The sequence below is a fragment of the Euleptes europaea genome, chromosome 4, assembly GCF_029931775.1.
Source record: "Euleptes europaea isolate rEulEur1 chromosome 4, rEulEur1.hap1, whole genome shotgun sequence".
NCBI classification, from domain to species: domain Eukaryota; kingdom Metazoa; phylum Chordata; class Lepidosauria; order Squamata; family Sphaerodactylidae; genus Euleptes; species Euleptes europaea.
The window spans coordinates 109,348,096-109,365,940 of record NC_079315.1 but is presented as its reverse complement, the minus strand read 5'-3'; the positions used below and the strand labels follow the sequence as shown (position 1 = coordinate 109,365,940).

General features: G+C 43.9%; 1 protein-coding gene across 1 annotated transcript in view; it reads left to right on the top strand.

The window, feature by feature from the left end:
* The first annotated feature begins 1,270 nt into the window (after window positions 1–1,270).
* Window positions 1,271–17,845, top strand: part of WDR7 (WD repeat domain 7) — a 241,548-nt gene continuing 224,973 nt past the window's right edge. The window contains exons 1-10 of the mRNA XM_056848181.1: window positions 1,271–1,429; window positions 5,101–5,207; window positions 6,090–6,168; window positions 7,226–7,400; window positions 7,965–8,041; window positions 10,042–10,161; window positions 11,090–11,235; window positions 12,559–12,673; window positions 14,768–14,909; window positions 16,157–16,405. Coding sequence (XP_056704159.1) covers window positions 1,271–1,429; window positions 5,101–5,207; window positions 6,090–6,168; window positions 7,226–7,400; window positions 7,965–8,041; window positions 10,042–10,161; window positions 11,090–11,235; window positions 12,559–12,673; window positions 14,768–14,909; window positions 16,157–16,405 — 1,369 coding nt within the window. The remainder of the gene's footprint in view (window positions 1,430–5,100; window positions 5,208–6,089; window positions 6,169–7,225; window positions 7,401–7,964; window positions 8,042–10,041; window positions 10,162–11,089; window positions 11,236–12,558; window positions 12,674–14,767; window positions 14,910–16,156; window positions 16,406–17,845) is intronic.

Genomic DNA, 17,845 nt, shown 5'->3' with positions numbered 1-17,845 from the left:
TTAAATCTAAGGCGTTCAGAAATGGAGCAAGCTTGCAGAAGCTGTTTTTTTTTTAGCACCTGCACCCCCTTGTTCTCCAAGCGTGGTGTAGTGGTTAAGAGCGGTGGACTCTAATCTGGAGAACCGGGTTTGATTCCCCACTCCTCCATATGAGCGGTGGACTCTAATCCGGAGTTTGTTTCCCCACTCCTTGGGCTAGTCCCAGTTCTCTCAGCATTCTCTCAGCCCCACCTACCTCGCAAGGTGTATGTTGTGGGGAGGGGAAGGGAAGGCAGTTGTAAGCCACGTTGAGACTCCTTAAAGGTAGAGAAAAGCAGGGTATAAAAACCAACTCTCCTCCTCCTCCTGAAAGCTGTTCAGGATATCTCTATACCAATATGTCTTCTGATAAGGGAAGCTACTGTAAGAAGTGAAATGGGCAGAAAGTATGCCTCTTCTGTCTTGTATGAGTTTTTGCTGTGTGATTGAGGATAGGTGACTTTGTCCAGTTCATCTTCCTTGCCACGAGGCGTATTAGTCAGCAGTGACTCTCATCAGTGGCTTTTTCATGGGTATCGAGCGTTGCCTCAAGGAAAGAAAAGGTGCCAAAATCGCTTACAGACTCAGTTCAGGGAAGCATCGATTAAACCCATGGGAGTTTCATTTGTTCTGAGTTTATATCAGGGGTTCCCAACCTGTTTGAGATTATGGGCACCTTTGGGATTATATGAGGGGGGTGGTGAGCGCCACCCCAAACTGGCTTCCTCAGGAAGCACGCCAAACCGAAGATGGCTGCCTCATAAGGTAGAGCTGAACAGGGTATCACCCTGGTTAAGAGCGGTGGTTTGGAGCAGTGGACTCTGATCTGGAGAACCGGGTTTGATTCCCCACTCCTCCACATGAGCAGCGGAGGCTAATCTGGTGAACTGGGTTGGTTTCCCCACTCCTCCACATGAAGCCAGCTGGGTGACCTTGGGCCAGTCACAGTTCTCTCAGCCCCACCTACCTCTCACGGTGTCTGTTGTGGGGAGGGGAAGGTGATTATAAGCCGGTTTGATTCTGCCTTAAGTGGTAGAGAAGGTCGGCATATAAAAACCAACTCTTCTTCTTTTTTTAATAACTGAGGAACAGTTTTATGGTTTTAAATGTTTTATTCTTATAGTCGTAAATTTTAATGTTGTCACCCGCCCTGGGCCTGGCGAGGGCGGGTAAGAAGTATGAAAAATAAAATAAATAAATGGAATAAAGTTAAAAACAATCTTACTTTTTTCCCCCCAGGTGTGAAAGCATCATGGCGGGCAACAGTCTGGTGCTGCCGATTGTGCTGTGGGGGCGCAAATCCCCCACCCACTGCGTGTCCGCCGTCCTGTTAATGGACGACGTGTCAATGATTGTAACAGGCTGTCATGATGGGCAGATATGTCTTTGGGACCTTTCGTCAGATCTGGAAGTAAGTGGAAACTGTGTTTCATGACGCCTTCGGCCTAAATCGTTTATTTTAACAGCTTTCAGAAATGTAATTTAAACTCATTTCCGGGCAGGCCTACTCTTGAGTTGGGTAAGTGTCTATAATCTATTGGTAACTCTTGTTGCAGTATGTGTGCATGGACTGACTCAATAAAGGAAGCCACAGCCTTCAATTTGCAAGATCTGAGCAAGGCTGTCAAAGATAGGACATTTTGGAGGACTTTCATTCATAGGGTCGCCATGAGTCGGAAGCTACTTGACGGCACTTAACACACACACACACACACACACACACACAACTCTGTTGCAGTATGTGTGCTTCTTCTAAAACAAAACCTTGTAGCTTGTGCTGATGCATGGCAATCAATATGTGTTATTGATATTCATAGGCTTGCTTTTGTAGGAGGTTGATTAAAAAAATCACTAAGCCATGGAAAATCAATGAGCCAAGCTGAAAAGTGACTCCATAGGGTCATTCCCTCCCCTCCTGACCCTTTTTTGGGGGTTGGGTGGGGGTAAACACACTAGGTCAATTTAACACAAATAACTAATATAGATATCAACCCCGGGAATGCATTGTGTTCCCTAAATTCTGCTTTTAAAGCTGTGCATATCATTTTGTTGCAAAAAAGTTACATGTTATATGTATTAGCTTTTGAAAATCAGGCGGTGTTGATAAGACTGCTCATAAAACTGCACACAGTGCAAATGCAGCCCAGATTTTCTGTGTCAGAATACTTGCCCTTCTTTCCTTTTATGTTGATGTGGATGGATTTTTTTTGTTTCTAAATCCTATTAGACCTTTTCTGCATATAGAAAATCTCAAAAAGCCACAGAACTTTGCCAGTTTTTCATAGATTTCTGTAATCATGGAAAAGGAAAAACAGTTTTTTTCTTATAGTCTTGTACTATAAGACTAGAAAGACAAATGTTGGCTGATTTGGCTGGTGTAATGTCGGACGTCTGCTCTAGGGCTTGAGCGAGAGCCATTGTTGCCGCTTCTAAGCAGTGACTTGTTTTGAAAATAATAGTTATAAATATTTTTTAAAGTGCTGGGCAATCCTGAAGTGAGAGCACCAACACAGGGCGGCATGTTCCTGCTTGGCGCCGCAGCTTCTCCTGCAGCAAAAGGGGTGTCGCCTGACCTCATGCACCTTTGGGATGCAAAACGCAGCTGTCGAGTACAACCGCAAACAGGGTCCTACACATCTCTCATGCGCCAGGTGGAAAGACGCTGGCTTTTGTGCACCGTAAACCAATTTGTGTACACAACTCAGACTCTGAAACACGGATTGATCTTGCCGATAAGCAACCCCCGTGGTCACAAGCTAGAGCTGAAGGAGCAAGATGGATCGTATTGATTGGATATTATAAATAGCAGGCAGCAGAGAAATTGCCTGGCGTGCTTAGAGTTTGGCAGGAGTAATGAAAGAGACTAGCATCTAGCCACTCCCCCTTTGTGTTTTTTTTCCCCTAGAGAAAAATAGCTGTAGCCTCTGCCAGTATAATTAACTCTGACCCCTTTAAACATAATATACCTGAAAGGTCGCCTCTTCCAGCATGGTGTAGTGTTAAGAGCGGTGGTTTGGAGCGGTGGACTCTGATCTGGAGAACCGGGTTTTGTTCCCCATTCCTCCACATGAGTGGCGGCCATTTATCTGGTAAACCAGGTTGGTCTCCCCACTCCTCCACTCGAAGCCAGCTGGGTGACATTGGGCTAGTCACACTTTCTCAGCCCCACCTACCCCACAGGGTGTCTGTTGTGGGGAGGGGAAGGGAAGGTGATTGTAAGCCGGTTTGATTCTGCCTTAAGTGGTAGAGAAGGTTGGCATATATAAAAAAAACTCTTCTTCTTCTTCAAAGGTCACCTCTTCCCATGTGCTCCATTATGATTGCTGAGATCCACTGAGAAGCACCCTTTTGTTACGATCATGTAGCATTGGTACAAAGAGGGTTCTTCTCCATGGTTACCTCCAGTGATAGAACATCCATTGGAAATATGCCATTGGAAATATCCATTGGAAACCCTGTAGCGAAACCCTGTAGGCATCCGGAGTTCAGGGTTGGTTTGCTCCAGATTTCTACAGTCCAAATCCTATTGCCCTGGATGCCCCGTCCTATTGATTGTATTTGACTTCTCATGAAGCTTCCTTATACTGAATAGGACCCTTGGTCCATCAAAGTCAGTATTGTCTACTCAGACTGGCAGCGGCTCTCCAGGGTCTCAGGCAGGGGGTCTTTCACATCACCTACTCGCCTAGTCCGTTTAACTGGAGATGCTGGGGGTTGAACCTGGGACCTTATGCATGCCAAGCAGATGCTCTGCCACTGAGCCACAGCCCCTCCCCCAGCCCCTATTACTTGCCCTATGTAATCCGCCTTGAGTATAAATAAAGTAACTAAAATAAAATGAAATTAGGGCATCACTTTTAGGTCATATCTCAAAGCAGTTTAATCATCTGAAACTTACATGTCCACGTGACCACCCTTTAGTGATACAACGTACAATTTAGTAAACAAAAGCCATCTCTTATTGTTAATACTGTTTGTTCCCTATTATGTTACATCACCAAAACGAAAAACCCTTAAAATGTGCCCTCTTAATTCACAGTTTGCTGCTTAAAATTGCCCCATAATAATTAGAGTTAGTCCCCACCAATCGGAGGGTAAATTTTAGTCGATCTATAACTAAACAGATTAAAGTGTGTAGCCCCACTGAATATAATTTATTTTGTGTTGAAAAGTTTCTGTTTCAGTATGAGGAAGGTTATAAAAAGGTAAAAGTAGTCCCCTGTGCAAGCAACCATGGGGTGACGTCACATCCCGACGTTTCCTAGGCAGACCTTGTTTACGGGGTGGTTTGCCATTGCCTTCCTCAGTCATCTACATTTTACCCCCAGCAAGCGGGGTATCCCATGGGTACTCATTTTACCGACCTCGGAAGGATGGAAGGCCGAGTCAACCTTGAGCCGGCTACCTGAAACTGACTTCCGTCGGGATCGAACTCAGGTCGTGAGCAGAGCTTTTGACTGCAGTACTGCAGCTTACCACTCTGTGCCGCGGGGCTCCTGAGGAAGGTTATACATCTGTACAAATTAGCCAACATACCAGTATCATAACTGTAATTGGAGTAAATGAACTGCTTAAAAACATTTTTTTTTAAAAGAATATGTTCTCCAGTAGAAGCCTGGGTAAGTCCGAAATAAAAATGAGTTGACAAATACAGAGTTGTAGTCACTGTGATATTTTGAACATAGTTTTTATGGAATATACTTACAGTGCAATCCTGTGCAGAGTTACTCCAGTTGAAGCCCACTGAAATGAACAGGCTTGGAATGGAGTACTTCTCTTTAGGACTGTGCTGTTATTCTATTTCCTTTCTGCTGAAGTGGCATACAAATGTATTGGGCGTCTTAACAGTAAGTTCTAAATCAGTCTAAGGAGAGTTTTGACACCTTAAACGTGTTACCTATTCCTGTGCCTATAATATACACTTTCGTTTCCAAAAGCGTTACAGAGGACTCACATCCATCTGTTAGCTCACTGCTTTCGCTGTAATCGCAATAGCCTTTATTTAGCACTTCTGCTTAAAAACTAGCCTGAGATCTTCTCAGTTTTTTTTTTGTGGGTGTCTCTTTTTCTCTCTAACTCTAGATAAATCCCAGAGCTCTGTTGTTTGGCCACACAGCTTCCGTCACTTGTTTGTCTAAAGCCAGTGCTTCCAGTGAGAAACAGTATATAGTGAGCGCATCGGAAAGCGGGTAAGATCTCTTTTTCTCTACCTTCCTCCAGTGTGATTAACTGCATAATTGGCTGTCCTAAGAGAACAGGAAAAAATGGCTTCATGTAGCATCATAGGGTCTGTTTGGACAATAGGGGGAGGCCGGGATCAGTCATAGAATCATAGAGTTGGAAGGGACCACAAGGTCATCTAGTCCAACCCCCTGCACAATGCAGGAAATTCACAACTACCCCCTCCCCCCACACCCCCAGTGACCCCTACTCCATGCCCAGAAGATGGCCAAGATGCCCTCTCTCTCATGAGCTGCCTAAGGTCCTAGAATCAGCATTGCTGACAGACAGCCATATAGCCTCTTCTTAAAAACCTCTTACCACCTTCCGAGGAAGCCTGTTTCACTGAGGAACTGCTCTAACTGTTAGAAAATTCTTCCTGGTGTCTAGACAGAAACTCTTTTTTTTATTTAATTTCAATCCGTTGTTTCTGGTCCGACCTTCTGGGGCAACAGAAAACAACTCGGCACCCTCCTCTCTATAACAGCCCTTCAAGTACTTGAAGATAGTTATCATATTCCCTCTCAGTCTTCTCCTCTGCAGGCTAAACATACCCAGATCCTTCAACCTTTCCTCATAGGACTTGGTTTCCAGACCCCTCACAATCTTGGTTGCCCTCCTCTGGACACGTTCCAGTTTGTCTACATCCTTCTTAAGTTGCGGTTCCCAAAACTGAACACAGTACTCTAGGTGAGGTCTAACCAGAGCAGAGTAAAGCGATACCGTCACTTTGTTTAAGTCGGTCTTTTCCCCTTTCCCTCACCCACCAGAGATCAGCCAATTAAAGGAGAGAGCCTGAGTTCTTACAGATATAGGTTAACCATCCATTAATTGCCTTTTATGCTGTTTAGGGAAATGTGCCTCTGGGATGTGAATGATGGAAGATGCATTGAATATACCAAATTAGCCTGCACACACACCGGCATACAGGTAATTACTTTATAGGTGGGTTAACCTGGCTACATAAAAATACAAATGCTTTTTATATTGGCTGCACTATAAATGCTTTTTTGAGAGCCAGCGTGGTGTGGTGGTTAAGAGCAGTGGTTTGGAGCGGTGGAATATGATCTGGAGAACTGGGTTTGATTCCCCACTCCTCCACATGAGTGGCGAACACTAATCTGGTGAACTGGATTAGTTTCCCCACTCCTACACACAAAGCCAACTGGGTGACAGGCAAGTTACAGCTCTCTCAGCCCACCTACCTCACAGGGTGCCTGTTGCAGTGAGGGAAAGGAGATTGTAAGCTGGTTTGATTCTCCCTTAAGTGGCAGAGAAAGTTGGCATATAACAACCAACTCTTCTTCTGGGTTCATAATGTGGGTGGATCTAGATACAGTGTGGAGTTGGATACTTGACTGCCCTTCTCAGCTGGTTTATCTTAGAAAGAAGGCGTTTAAGGGGAGATATGATAGAGGTCTATAAAAATTATGCATTGTATGGAGAGAGTGGACAGGGAGAACACAGGGTCATCTGCTGAAGCTGGAGGGTGAGAGATTCAAAACTGATAAAAGGAAATATTTCTTTACACAACGCATAGTTAAATTGCGGAACTCCCTGCCCCAGGATGTGGTGATGGCTGCCAACTTGGAAGGCTTTAAGAGGGGAGTACACATGTTCATGGAGGAGAGGGCTGTCCATGGCTACTAGTTAAAATGGATACTAGTCATGATGCATACCTGTTCACTCCAGGATCAGAGGAGCATGCCTATTATGTAAGGTGCTATGGAACACAGGCAGGATAATGCTGCTGCAGTCATCTTGTTTGTGGGCTTCCTAGAGGCACCTGGTTGGCCACTGTGTGGACAAACTGCTGGACTTGATGGGCCTTGGTCTGATCCAGCATGGCTTTTCTAGTGCTCTTATGGTCTGAAAACTGCCAAAATAGTGGACCAAAACCTCACAGATATTCAAAGCATCTTTAAAAAGAAAAAAACGAGAGTGCTGAACTACATAGCCATCAATCTGCTGTATTCTCTTAATTTAGTTCTACCAGTTTACCATCGGGACCCAGCGTGAAGGCAGATTGCTGTGTCACGGACATTACCCAGAAATTCTTGTTGTGGATGCCACCAGCCTTGAAGTCCTTTATTCCTTGGTGTCAAAGATCTCTCCGGACTGGATCAGCTCTATGAGCATTATTCGATCTCACAGAACGCAAGGTTGGCAAAGCCTTTATTACTTCTGGTTCTTTGTTTCTGTTGGCTCTTTCCAGTTAGGAAAAGACCCCCCCCCCTTTCTTCCTTCTTGCAGTTTGTAATCCGAGTTCAGCTTGAAGCGAAGGATATGTTTCAAAGTCTATCATTTTAATCAACCTCTGGTTTGCCTACTGCAATATGTTTGGGGAAGATGCTTTGGATTTTCAGTGTTAAAATTTTACATTGTTATATTCTGAGAATGGAAAGAGCCTTGGTTGTCCATCAGTGCAATCCTAAGAAGAGTTGTATCCTAAATTTATTGGAGACGATGGGCTTAGAAGGGTTTAGCTGTGCTTGCACTATAAGTAAGTCAAATGGGTAGACAGTTTGGAAACTATTGGAAGTTGTTGACTGAGGGCCTTGGAGTCACTCCCAGTGCTAAAAAGCCAAGAAATTATGCTGTAAATATCTGCGTTTTTATTGCTACAGTAAGGACAATTCTGCAGTATGTTCTCATGCCATGCAGGAACCTCTTATGGCTATTCTTCTTGTGAGTATCCTTCATTTTTTCCCTTTTATTTTCCCTAGAGGACACTGTTGTCGCGGTGTCGGTGACAGGCATACTGAAAGTGTGGATAGTAACTTCTGAAGTGAGTCACTTACAGGTAATGAGGGAAAACAAATGTATCTTCATGGTCACTGACAGTCTTTGTCCCTCCCAATCTCTTCTCCCACCGAAGAATGAACATAGCTGCTGTTGCTGGCTCATTACTCATTGGGGGAAACCAAAGGGTTTGAGCTAAACACTAACAGCCCATTCCTGAGCTGATGGCATAGGGGAACAGCGGGGAAGAGGTGCAGCAGCGCCTCTTCCTAAGCTGTTTCGCCTACGCCGTTGAAGGAAAAAAAGCCGTTTCACTGTTTCCCCCCTTCAAGTGGGGCTTTTTGCCCCATAGGGAACAGCGAGGCTGCACCTGCTAAAAAGCAGGCGCAGCACCTCCGTTCCCTGCGCCGGCGTACCAGACCGAAACTGGTTAGGGAGTCAGAAAGGGGTTTCTGACTATATATTACTCTTCCTACACACTTGACACTGAGAGACACTGTCCTTCAGTGTTACTCCTCTGAAGATGCCTGCCACAGCTGCTGGCGAAACGTCAGGAAAGAAAATACCAAGACCATGGTCACACAGTCCGGATAACCTATTTGTCTTGTATTTGTACATCGTTTTCAGTATGGGAAGTAGCCAGTCTTCATACCCTTGCCAGACCAGCTATGGCACACCTGTGATTGTTACGCCTTTGAGGGTCCAGCAGTCAGCTGCTAAAGAACAATGAGAGTGTTTAGTTACGCAAGATAGAGAGTCCCATGCGCACGCACACACATACACCCTGCCAATGTTTACCGCCTCCTCTTTAGAAAAAGAGTTGGTTTTTATACCCCGCTTTTTCTCTACCTTTAAGTAGTCTCAAAGCGGCTTACAATTGCTTTCCCGTCCTCTCCCCACACGAGACACCTTGTGAGGTAGGTGGGGTCGAGAGAGTTCTGGGAGAACTGTGACTAGCCCAAGGTCACCCGGTAGGCTTAATGTGGAGGAGCAGGGAAATCAAACCCTGTTCTCCAGATCAGAGTCCGCTACTCTTAGAAGATGAAGAGTTGGTTTTTATATCCCACTTTTTCTCTATCTTTAAGAAGTATCAAAGCGGCTTACAGTCACCTTCCCTTCTTCTCCCCACAGCAGACGCCTTGTGAGGTAGGTGGGGCTGAGAGAGTTCTTGAGAGAACTGTGACTAGCCCAAGGTCACCCAGCAGGCTGCAAGTGGAGGTGCCGGGAATCAAACCCGGCACTCCAGAATAGAGTCCACCACTCTTACCCACCACACCATGCTGGCTTTCTTTAGGTTGTGGCAGTGATGGGAAGCATTGAGAGGGTTATAAGCTATGTGCATCTGGCTTTGATTCCGTGCTGTCTGGATAAGGTACAGGCTTGGGGAGCCTTCTGAGGTTAGGGAGTTAATTGGGTGAGTTTACAGTAAGCGGATGCTATACATTGTTGGTTCTTGTAGGTTATCCGGGCTGTGTAACCGTGGTCTTGGAATTTTCTTTCCTGACGTTTCGCCAGCAACTGTGGCAGGCATCTTCAGAGGATTAACACTGAGAGACACTGTCCTTCAGTGTTAATCCTCTGAAGATGCCTGCCACAGTTGCTGGCGAAACGTCAGGAAAGAAAATTCCAAGACCACGGTTACACAGCCCGGATAACCTACAAGAACCAATGAACTCTGACCGTGAAAGCCTTCGACAATATTTTGCTATACATTGTGTTGCTTTATTTTGCTTCTGCTGATCGCAAGGAAGGGGCAACAAACTGTGTGTAGTAACTGAGGCTCCAAGCCTTGAGGCTGGAAATCCTGCTTACCCTCATTCTGGAGCCTCAGATTTGGCAGGTTAGCCCATTGCTCTTTCAAGCATATCTCTTGCCCAGAAGGGCTAGACGCATAAATGGTGTGCGGGTCTGCGCATAAATGGAAGCTCCTTGTTGCTGAATTTCAGGGTCAGTGCCCCATTGGGCACTTCTACAATAGGATCACTAATGACTGTGCTTCTCCGGTACTGACCATGCTGTTACACAAGCAAATAAATGATGCAGCTCCCTCTGCCCTTTCAGGATACGGAACCAATCTTTGAGGAGGAGTCGAAGCCAATTTACTGCCAGAACTGCCAAAGCATTTCTTTCTGTGCATTTACCCAACGATCGCTTTTGGTGGTGTGCTCCAAATACTGGAGGGTAAGGATAACCAGTTAAGTAAAAGCAGGCTTTTCTTTGCGGTGGAAGCCGCTGTAATCAAATTGTCGGTGAGGCTTGTATGCAAAGAGGCTCAGGGTAGTCAGATTATAAATCAATTAGGGCTTACTTTAATTGAACATGTAATCTCTTTGGTGGGCATGAACTCACGATGCTGCTGATGCATTGTTTCCATGGCCAAATATTATATGCCTTTGTTTAAACAGTGTGGTAGTATATAATATAAGAACATAAGAAAAGCCATTGCTGGATCAGACCGAGGCCCATCAAGTCCAGCGGTCTGTTCACAAAGTGGCCAACCAGGTGCCTCTAGGAAGCTCACAAACGAGATGACTGCAGCAGCATTGTCCTGCCTGTGTTCCACAGCACCTAATATAATAGGCATGGCATGCTCCTCTGATCCTGGAGAGAATAGGTATGCATCATGACTAGTGTCCATTTTGACTAGTAACCATGGCTAGCCCTATCCTCCATGAACACGTCCACTCCCCTCTTAAAGCTTTCCAAGTTGGCAGCCATCACCAAATCCTGGGGTAGGGAGTTCCACAGTTTAACTATTCATTTTGACTAGTAGCCATGGATAGCCTCGTCCTCCATGAACATATCCATTCCCCTCTTAAAACTCTCCTCTTAAAAAAAAAATCACTAAAATGCTGGCCTTTGTTTTCTGAATGCTAACAGACCACCAAAAGAATGCTTTCTAAACATTTAGGAAGGTATGTTCAGCGATCACTGGAAGAGTTTGCACTTTTAAGATAGTATTTACATGCTGATTTAAAAAAAAACAACCTGGCTTGTTTAGATCATCTAAAAAGGGCAAAGAAGTTAAGCTATGTGGTGTTTTCCATGATACCAATCACTGACCCGTTTTATGTCGTAATGATTCTGTGCTGTGAATCTTTTCCATTAGGTGTTTGATGCGGGAGATTATTCCCTGTTGTGCTCCGTCCCCGGTGAGAATGGGCAGACCTGGACAGGAGGCGATTTTGTGTCAGCGGACAAAGTGATCATATGGACAGAAGACGGTCAGAGTTTCATATATAAACTGCCTGCCAGGTATGTGGCGTTATGTGTAACGGGAGAAGGTTTAACTTTGGAATGTTTGATACTGGGAGGAGTTGCTGCTGTGTTAGCCACTTGGCACAGAGAGAGGGGGTAATTTTTTTTTTTTAATGAGTCTAAGCTTGGTTAAAGAAAACGTTTGTTGTACAAACGTCTCTAGCGGAATGATATGCTCTCTCCGGGACTGGCAAAACTGTAGAGCTTGCTCCCTCGTAATCCCAGCCTTGGGAATACATTTATTGTTCCTTCCTTGCACCAAATTACCCTATTACTCTGTTTCTATAAAACAAACAACAAGTCACACGGACGTAACACCAAAACGATTCTATCATTATGGCATACCAAAATCTACTTTACCAATAAAAGCATTTACCTTCTTAGTTATTCTGTATGTAAAATTATTACCTATTGCCTCAATCTATCAATCATATCATAATATTTATGCTTTGTTTTTGCTTTACCACTTTAACCTATCTATCCCTTTTGTAACTCCTGTCCATTTATCTAAACTCAAAGGGGTTATAGCAAACTTATTATAGTCGTTATCTACCTTTCCATTTTTCTTGAAGTTCTGAAATTGATCTGTTTTGTATAAAAGATGCTAGTTTTGCCATGGTTGCATATTCTGTTAATTTATTTCTCCATTCAGTCAGATCTGGGTATTTCTCGGCTTTCCACTTTGTTGCATGTAATTGGAGCCTTATATACTCTTGTGCATCATCCTCACCCATCCAAATCTCTGACAGGGCTGAACTATAAGTTAATTCAAGCAGACGAGGGAAACCTCGAGTCATACCTAACTCTGTGTTAGCCATACTTTGGGGGTTATTGCATAGGCCGAAGAAAAAAGAGGGGAATAGAATCCAACCTAAGAAACAGAGGTTGGGTACCCAAGGTTGGGTGGGGTGAAAAAAATTTAAATAATGAAAATATGTAATTTATTAGAAGCGCTATATCAAGATTAAAATTATTTTCAAACCGTTAAAACCGTACAATGGCATTTCCTAAGGTTGATGTCTGTCACCACAAGCCAAACGCGTTTCGGCCTATACAGCCTTCCTCAGTGGTCTGTTTGAATCACATGTGAAACATGCACACATTACAAATATATTTACATACACAGGCAATATAAAACAGACCAGGCATGTAATAGGTTCTATATATTACCAGTTACACCAACATCTGGTAAGATTGTCTTAGGTTTTTATGCTGGGCTGTATATGTCTCCCACATAAGTTGTGTGCAAATATCAACCTATTCATAGGCCATCATGATGCTGTTTTCTGCTTTCTTTCCCCGCCCTGCACCCCCTCGCAGTTGCTTGCCGGCTAGTGACACCTTTCGCAGTGACGTCGGGAAGGTTGTCGAAAATCTAAACCCTCCTCAGCTGCACTGCATCGTGGACCGAGCGGTGGTGAAATCAGAGAAACAGGTAAGGAGGCATTCCGTGCTGACAAGGCTTTTGCATGAAGAGAGGGTGACGGGGAACTCTCAAGAACATTAAAAACATAAGAACATAAGAAAGGCCTGCTGGATCAGACCAAGGCCCATCAAGTCCAGCAGTCTATTCACACAGCGGCCCCCAGATGCCTCCAGGAAGCCCCCAAACACGACCCCTGCGGCAGCAGCATCCTGCCTGTGTTCCACAGCACCTAACATAACAGGCATGCTCCTCTGATCCTAGAAAGAGTAGGTATGCGAAGAGACAGAAGAAAAAAGAGGGGAATAAAACCCAACCTAGAAAACAGAAGCTGGGTACCCAAGGTTGGGTAGAATAATAGATAGGTAGATAGGTAGATAGGGAGGGAGGGAGGCAAGGAGAGAGAGAGAGAGAGAGAGAGAGAGGCGCTATGTCTAGATTAAAATTATTTAAAAACTTTAAAACAGCACAATGGCATTTCCTGAGGTTGATGTCTCTAACCACATGCCAGACGCGTTTCGGCCTATTTGGCCTTCATCAGTGGTCAATTAAAACCCATGTAACACCACACATTACACAAATATATACATATACAAACAGTTTAAATCAAACAAGGCATGTATATAGGTTGTATACCATATTACCAATTACTCAAACATCTGGTAAGATTGATTCTAGTTGTAATACTGGTTTACATATGTCTCCCTTATATGATGTGTGCAGTTATCAACCTAGTAAAGCAATAGGTGTGCATCATGACTAGTATCCATTTTGACTAGTAGCCACGGATTGCCCTATCCTCTGTGAACGTGTCCACTCCCCTCTTAAAGCCTTCCAAATTGGCAGCCATGACCACATCCTGGGGCAGGGAGTTCCGCAGTTTAACTGTGTGTTGTGTGAGGAAATTTTATCTGTTTTGAATCTCTCACTTTGAGCTGCCGTAGCGAATATATATATGAAGGTGATTTTGGATGAGTCAAACTATTTGTCCATTTAATCCATTTTTGTGTCTGTTGACTGTCAGTAGCCTCTCAGGCAGGGTTTTTTTCTTCCTAATGTTTAGCCGAAAACTCTTTTTTGATTTGATTTCAACCCCTTAGTTCTGGTCCGACCTTCTGGGGCAGCGGAAAACAACTCCACACCATCCTCTAAATCAAATCTTCTTAAACTGTGGGTCATGACCCCGTATGGGGTCATGTAACTGAATGCAGGGGTCGTGAAAAATTTGTCAACAGTAAAATAATTGTTTTTAAATAAATTTCTTTATGATTTATTATAATGTTTGATTTGTATACTATTTTATATACCTACATACCCGGGGTCGGGTAAACATTTATCAGGCAAAAAGGGGTCACGAGTGGGGAAAAGTAAGAAGGACAGCCCTTCAAGTCATAGAATCATAGAGTTGGATGGGACCACCAGGGTCATCTAGTCCAACCCCCTGCACAATGCAGGAAATTTACAACTACCCTCCCCCCACACCCCCAGTGACCCCTACTCCATGCCCAGAAGATGACCAAGATGCGTTCCCTCTCATCATCTGCTTAAGGTTATAGAATCAGCATTGCTGCCAGATGGGCATCTAACCTCTTCTTAAAAACCTCCACAGAAGGAGATCTCACCACCTCCCGAGGAAGCCTGTTCCACTGAGGAACCGCTATAACTGTTAGAAAATTCTTTCAAATGTCTAGATGGAAACTCTTTTGATTTAATTTCAACCTGCTGGTTCTGGTTCAACCTTCTGGGGCAACAGAAAACAACTCAGCACCCTCCTCTATATGACAGCCCTTCAAGTACTTGAACATGGTTCTCATATCCCCTCTCAGTCTTCTCCTCTTCAGGCTAAACATACCCAGCTCCTTCAACCTTTCCTCATAGGATTTGGCCTCCAGACCCCTTACCAGCTTTGTTGCTCTCCTCTGGACACGCTCCAGCTTGTCTACATCTTTCTTAAAATAGGGTGCCCAAAACTGAACATGTCCTTGAACATGGTTGTCTAAGTAGCTGCGTCAACAAAGGCATGACATGGTAGAATCCTAACTTACACTTGGATCTCTATTTGCTACTTGGCAACTGAGATTGTTCTAATGCCTCTTTATTTTACAGTTATTAATCTGCCCTCCTGTTACTCGGTTCTTCTATGGCCGCAGGGAGTGTTTCCATAAACTGCTTATCCAGGGAGACTCGTCGGGCAGGCTTAGCATTTGGAGTATACCGGATACGCTCGACCAGCAAGACGTGACCGAAGGTAGCAACTTCGAAGTTTACTGGTTTACAGAGCTTTAGTGGAGGCTTATTGGGACAGTGCTTCCTAATGGTGGTGGTCTTTAAAAAAAACCCGAGAAAGTCTTTTTGATAATCCTGCAGACTCTTTTCTATGTGTACTGCCTCTGTTAACAGCGAAAGTGGAAGCTTTTGAAGAAGAAAATGATGATTAAAAAAAGCAAAGAAGTTAATCAAATTCTAAAAGAGTAGAAGTGTTATCATGCCAGTAAGGGTGACTGAAACTAAGTAGAGGTGTTGGTTTGTAGCAAACCATCCATGGGTCATGTGACTTGTCGAAGACAAACAAATGTATTGAGGTATGAATTTGAGTGGCAAGAGCCTACTTCATCAAATGCATGAATTGCACAGTGAAGATCTTCCCCATAACACCTATGCAGTTGGGTCCATGGAGGAGTGGGTGAAGGTAGACAGCACCCGCTTGTAATCCTGCATTCACAACATTATTCTGCATAGCAGAGAAATTCCTTTTGTCCCACATGTTAGAAGTGGCTGGATAAATATTTAAAATGTTCCTTCCTTCATTCATTCCTTCCTTCCCTCCCTCCCTCCCTCCCCTTCCGCATTGGACTTCTCTTTGAAGGAAAGCTCACATAAAAATAAATGGAATTAATAGCTTTAGTAAGTTAAAGGAATCATGGGAAGTAAAAGTTCTGGTCAGATTAAAAAGTGAGGGTAGAATCTAGGAATTTGTGGTAATGTTGCTGTCTGAAGATAGCAGAAATATTTCGTTCTGCCAGGTTTTTGTTTTAGATTTCCCCCCTTCCCCCCATTTGTCTGTTTTTGACACAAGCTTCAGTATGTTAAATCAGTAGGGAGTCTCCTTTCTCCACCTCTGCCTGCTACAACCATGGGTTCCTTTTGATGATCACATTCTTTGATCTGGTGATATAATTTTCATGGTGTAAATTATTTCACAAAGGATTTTTCACAAAGCTTTCAAAGGTGACTAGTCCATAGAGGTTGTTACTGTCCCAGGTAGATCCGTTCACTTGTATTAGATAATTGAACTAGAATGGGTGGGAGAGAGACACAATGTATGTTTTAAAATAATCCTATATTGGCTGTTTAGAGGCAGTTCTTATTCACTATAGGCAACCAGATTTTGGCTGTTTTTATGCCTTGCTGTGTTAAATCGAATTCAATGAAAAGCTCTGAGATAGTTTTAGTCTCTATAGCCGTTCTCTTCAGAGTATTTTATTTTGAAAGCAGGATTAAAAATAACGACCTCCACTTCGCTGCAAGAAGCATTCAGCAAACGTGTTCCACGCCCTGCTGGAATTATCGATCAGTTGAGCTTCATGCCCCACAGCGATGAACCACTTAAAGTGACAGCCAGCGTTTACATCCCAGCGCACGGACGCTTGGTTTGTGGCCGTGAAGATGGAAGCATTGTTATTGTGCCAGCAACTCAGACTGCTGTAGTTCAGCTCTTGCAAGATGAACACATGCGCAGAAGAGGTGTGTGATGTCATGGGAAACGTCTGTCAGTTGCATGATGTATAATGTTGTATGATACGGTTATCTGTATTTGTATTCAGATGGCATTTGAAGAAAGTGCTGGCACTCTTCCAGCATGGTGTAGTGGTTAAGAGTGGTGGATTGGAGCGGTGGACTTTAATCTGAAGAAATGGGTTTCATTCCCTACTCCTCCACATGAATGGTGGAGGCTAATCTGGTGAATCGGGTTGGTTTCCCCGTTCCTACACATGAAGCCAGCTGGGTGATCTTGGGCTAGTCACAGCTCTCTTAGAGCTTTCTCAGCCCCAGCTACCTCACAGGGTGTCTGTTGTGGGGAGGGGAAGGGAAGGCGATTGTAAGCTGGTTTGATTCTCCCTTGTGGTAGAGAAAGTCGGCATATAAAAACCAACTCTTCTTCTTCTTAATCTAACAATTATAGTGAACACAATGTGGCTGTGTGTGTGTATAAATATATAAAAATATATATGTATATGTTTGTGTATACACACACACATATACATATATATATCTTTTAATTGTGATGAATTGTTACTATTCAAGTTACAGCAGCTAGTGTCTTTTTGTTTCATGTGCTGTTTGTGGTTAATGTGGCTCCATTATGGAAAGCAAAAGAGAACTTTTGTAAAGCAATAACAACCAATGCTATTTGCATTCTTTGGATTTTTTTTTTTTGCCATCAAGTCACAGCTGACTTGTGGCGACCCCATAGGGTTTTCAAGGCAAGAAATGTTCAGAGGTTGCCTGCCTCTGTGTTACAACCCTGGTGTTCCTTGGAGATCTCCCATCCAAATACTTGCCAGGGTCAGGGCTGAGAGTGTTTGACTAGCCCAAGGTCACCCAGCAAGCTTCCATGGCGCGACTGGGGATTTGAACCTGGGTTTCCCAGGTCCTAGTCCCACCCCTTAACCACTATACCACTCTGACTTTCAGATTTAAAATGGGGGAATTTAAATACAGATTATAGAATTGTTTGTGGAAATGTCTAGATTCTTGAACAGACTGTTAGTGGGTATAATGTCGGGCATGCGGGGTGGGTCAAATTCTTGAGCTAACATCCATGTTTGGCACATTGATCCAAGATGATGGTGGTTATAGCATCTTGGCAGCAATGAAAGTTCCTTGCTAGTTTGCCCTTCTCATTCTCAATGTCATTGAGTCTCCTAGAGACAGTTCTCTCAGGGTTGTTTGAAAAATCGAGTAAAGACTTGCATGTAGTAAGGAGGCCATCCCAGAGATTCGCAGATAGAATTTGCACGTCTTCTCACACCACGCTTTTCAGTGGCATCAGTTATTCCCACATTCTGTTGGCCGACAAAAAGAAATCAGAAGATGCACATGGATGTGGACCCAAACTTGTATGAACCCGCTGGGTAGTTGCATAGAGTAGGAACAGCAAGTAGCTGTTTAGTAGGGAAGCCC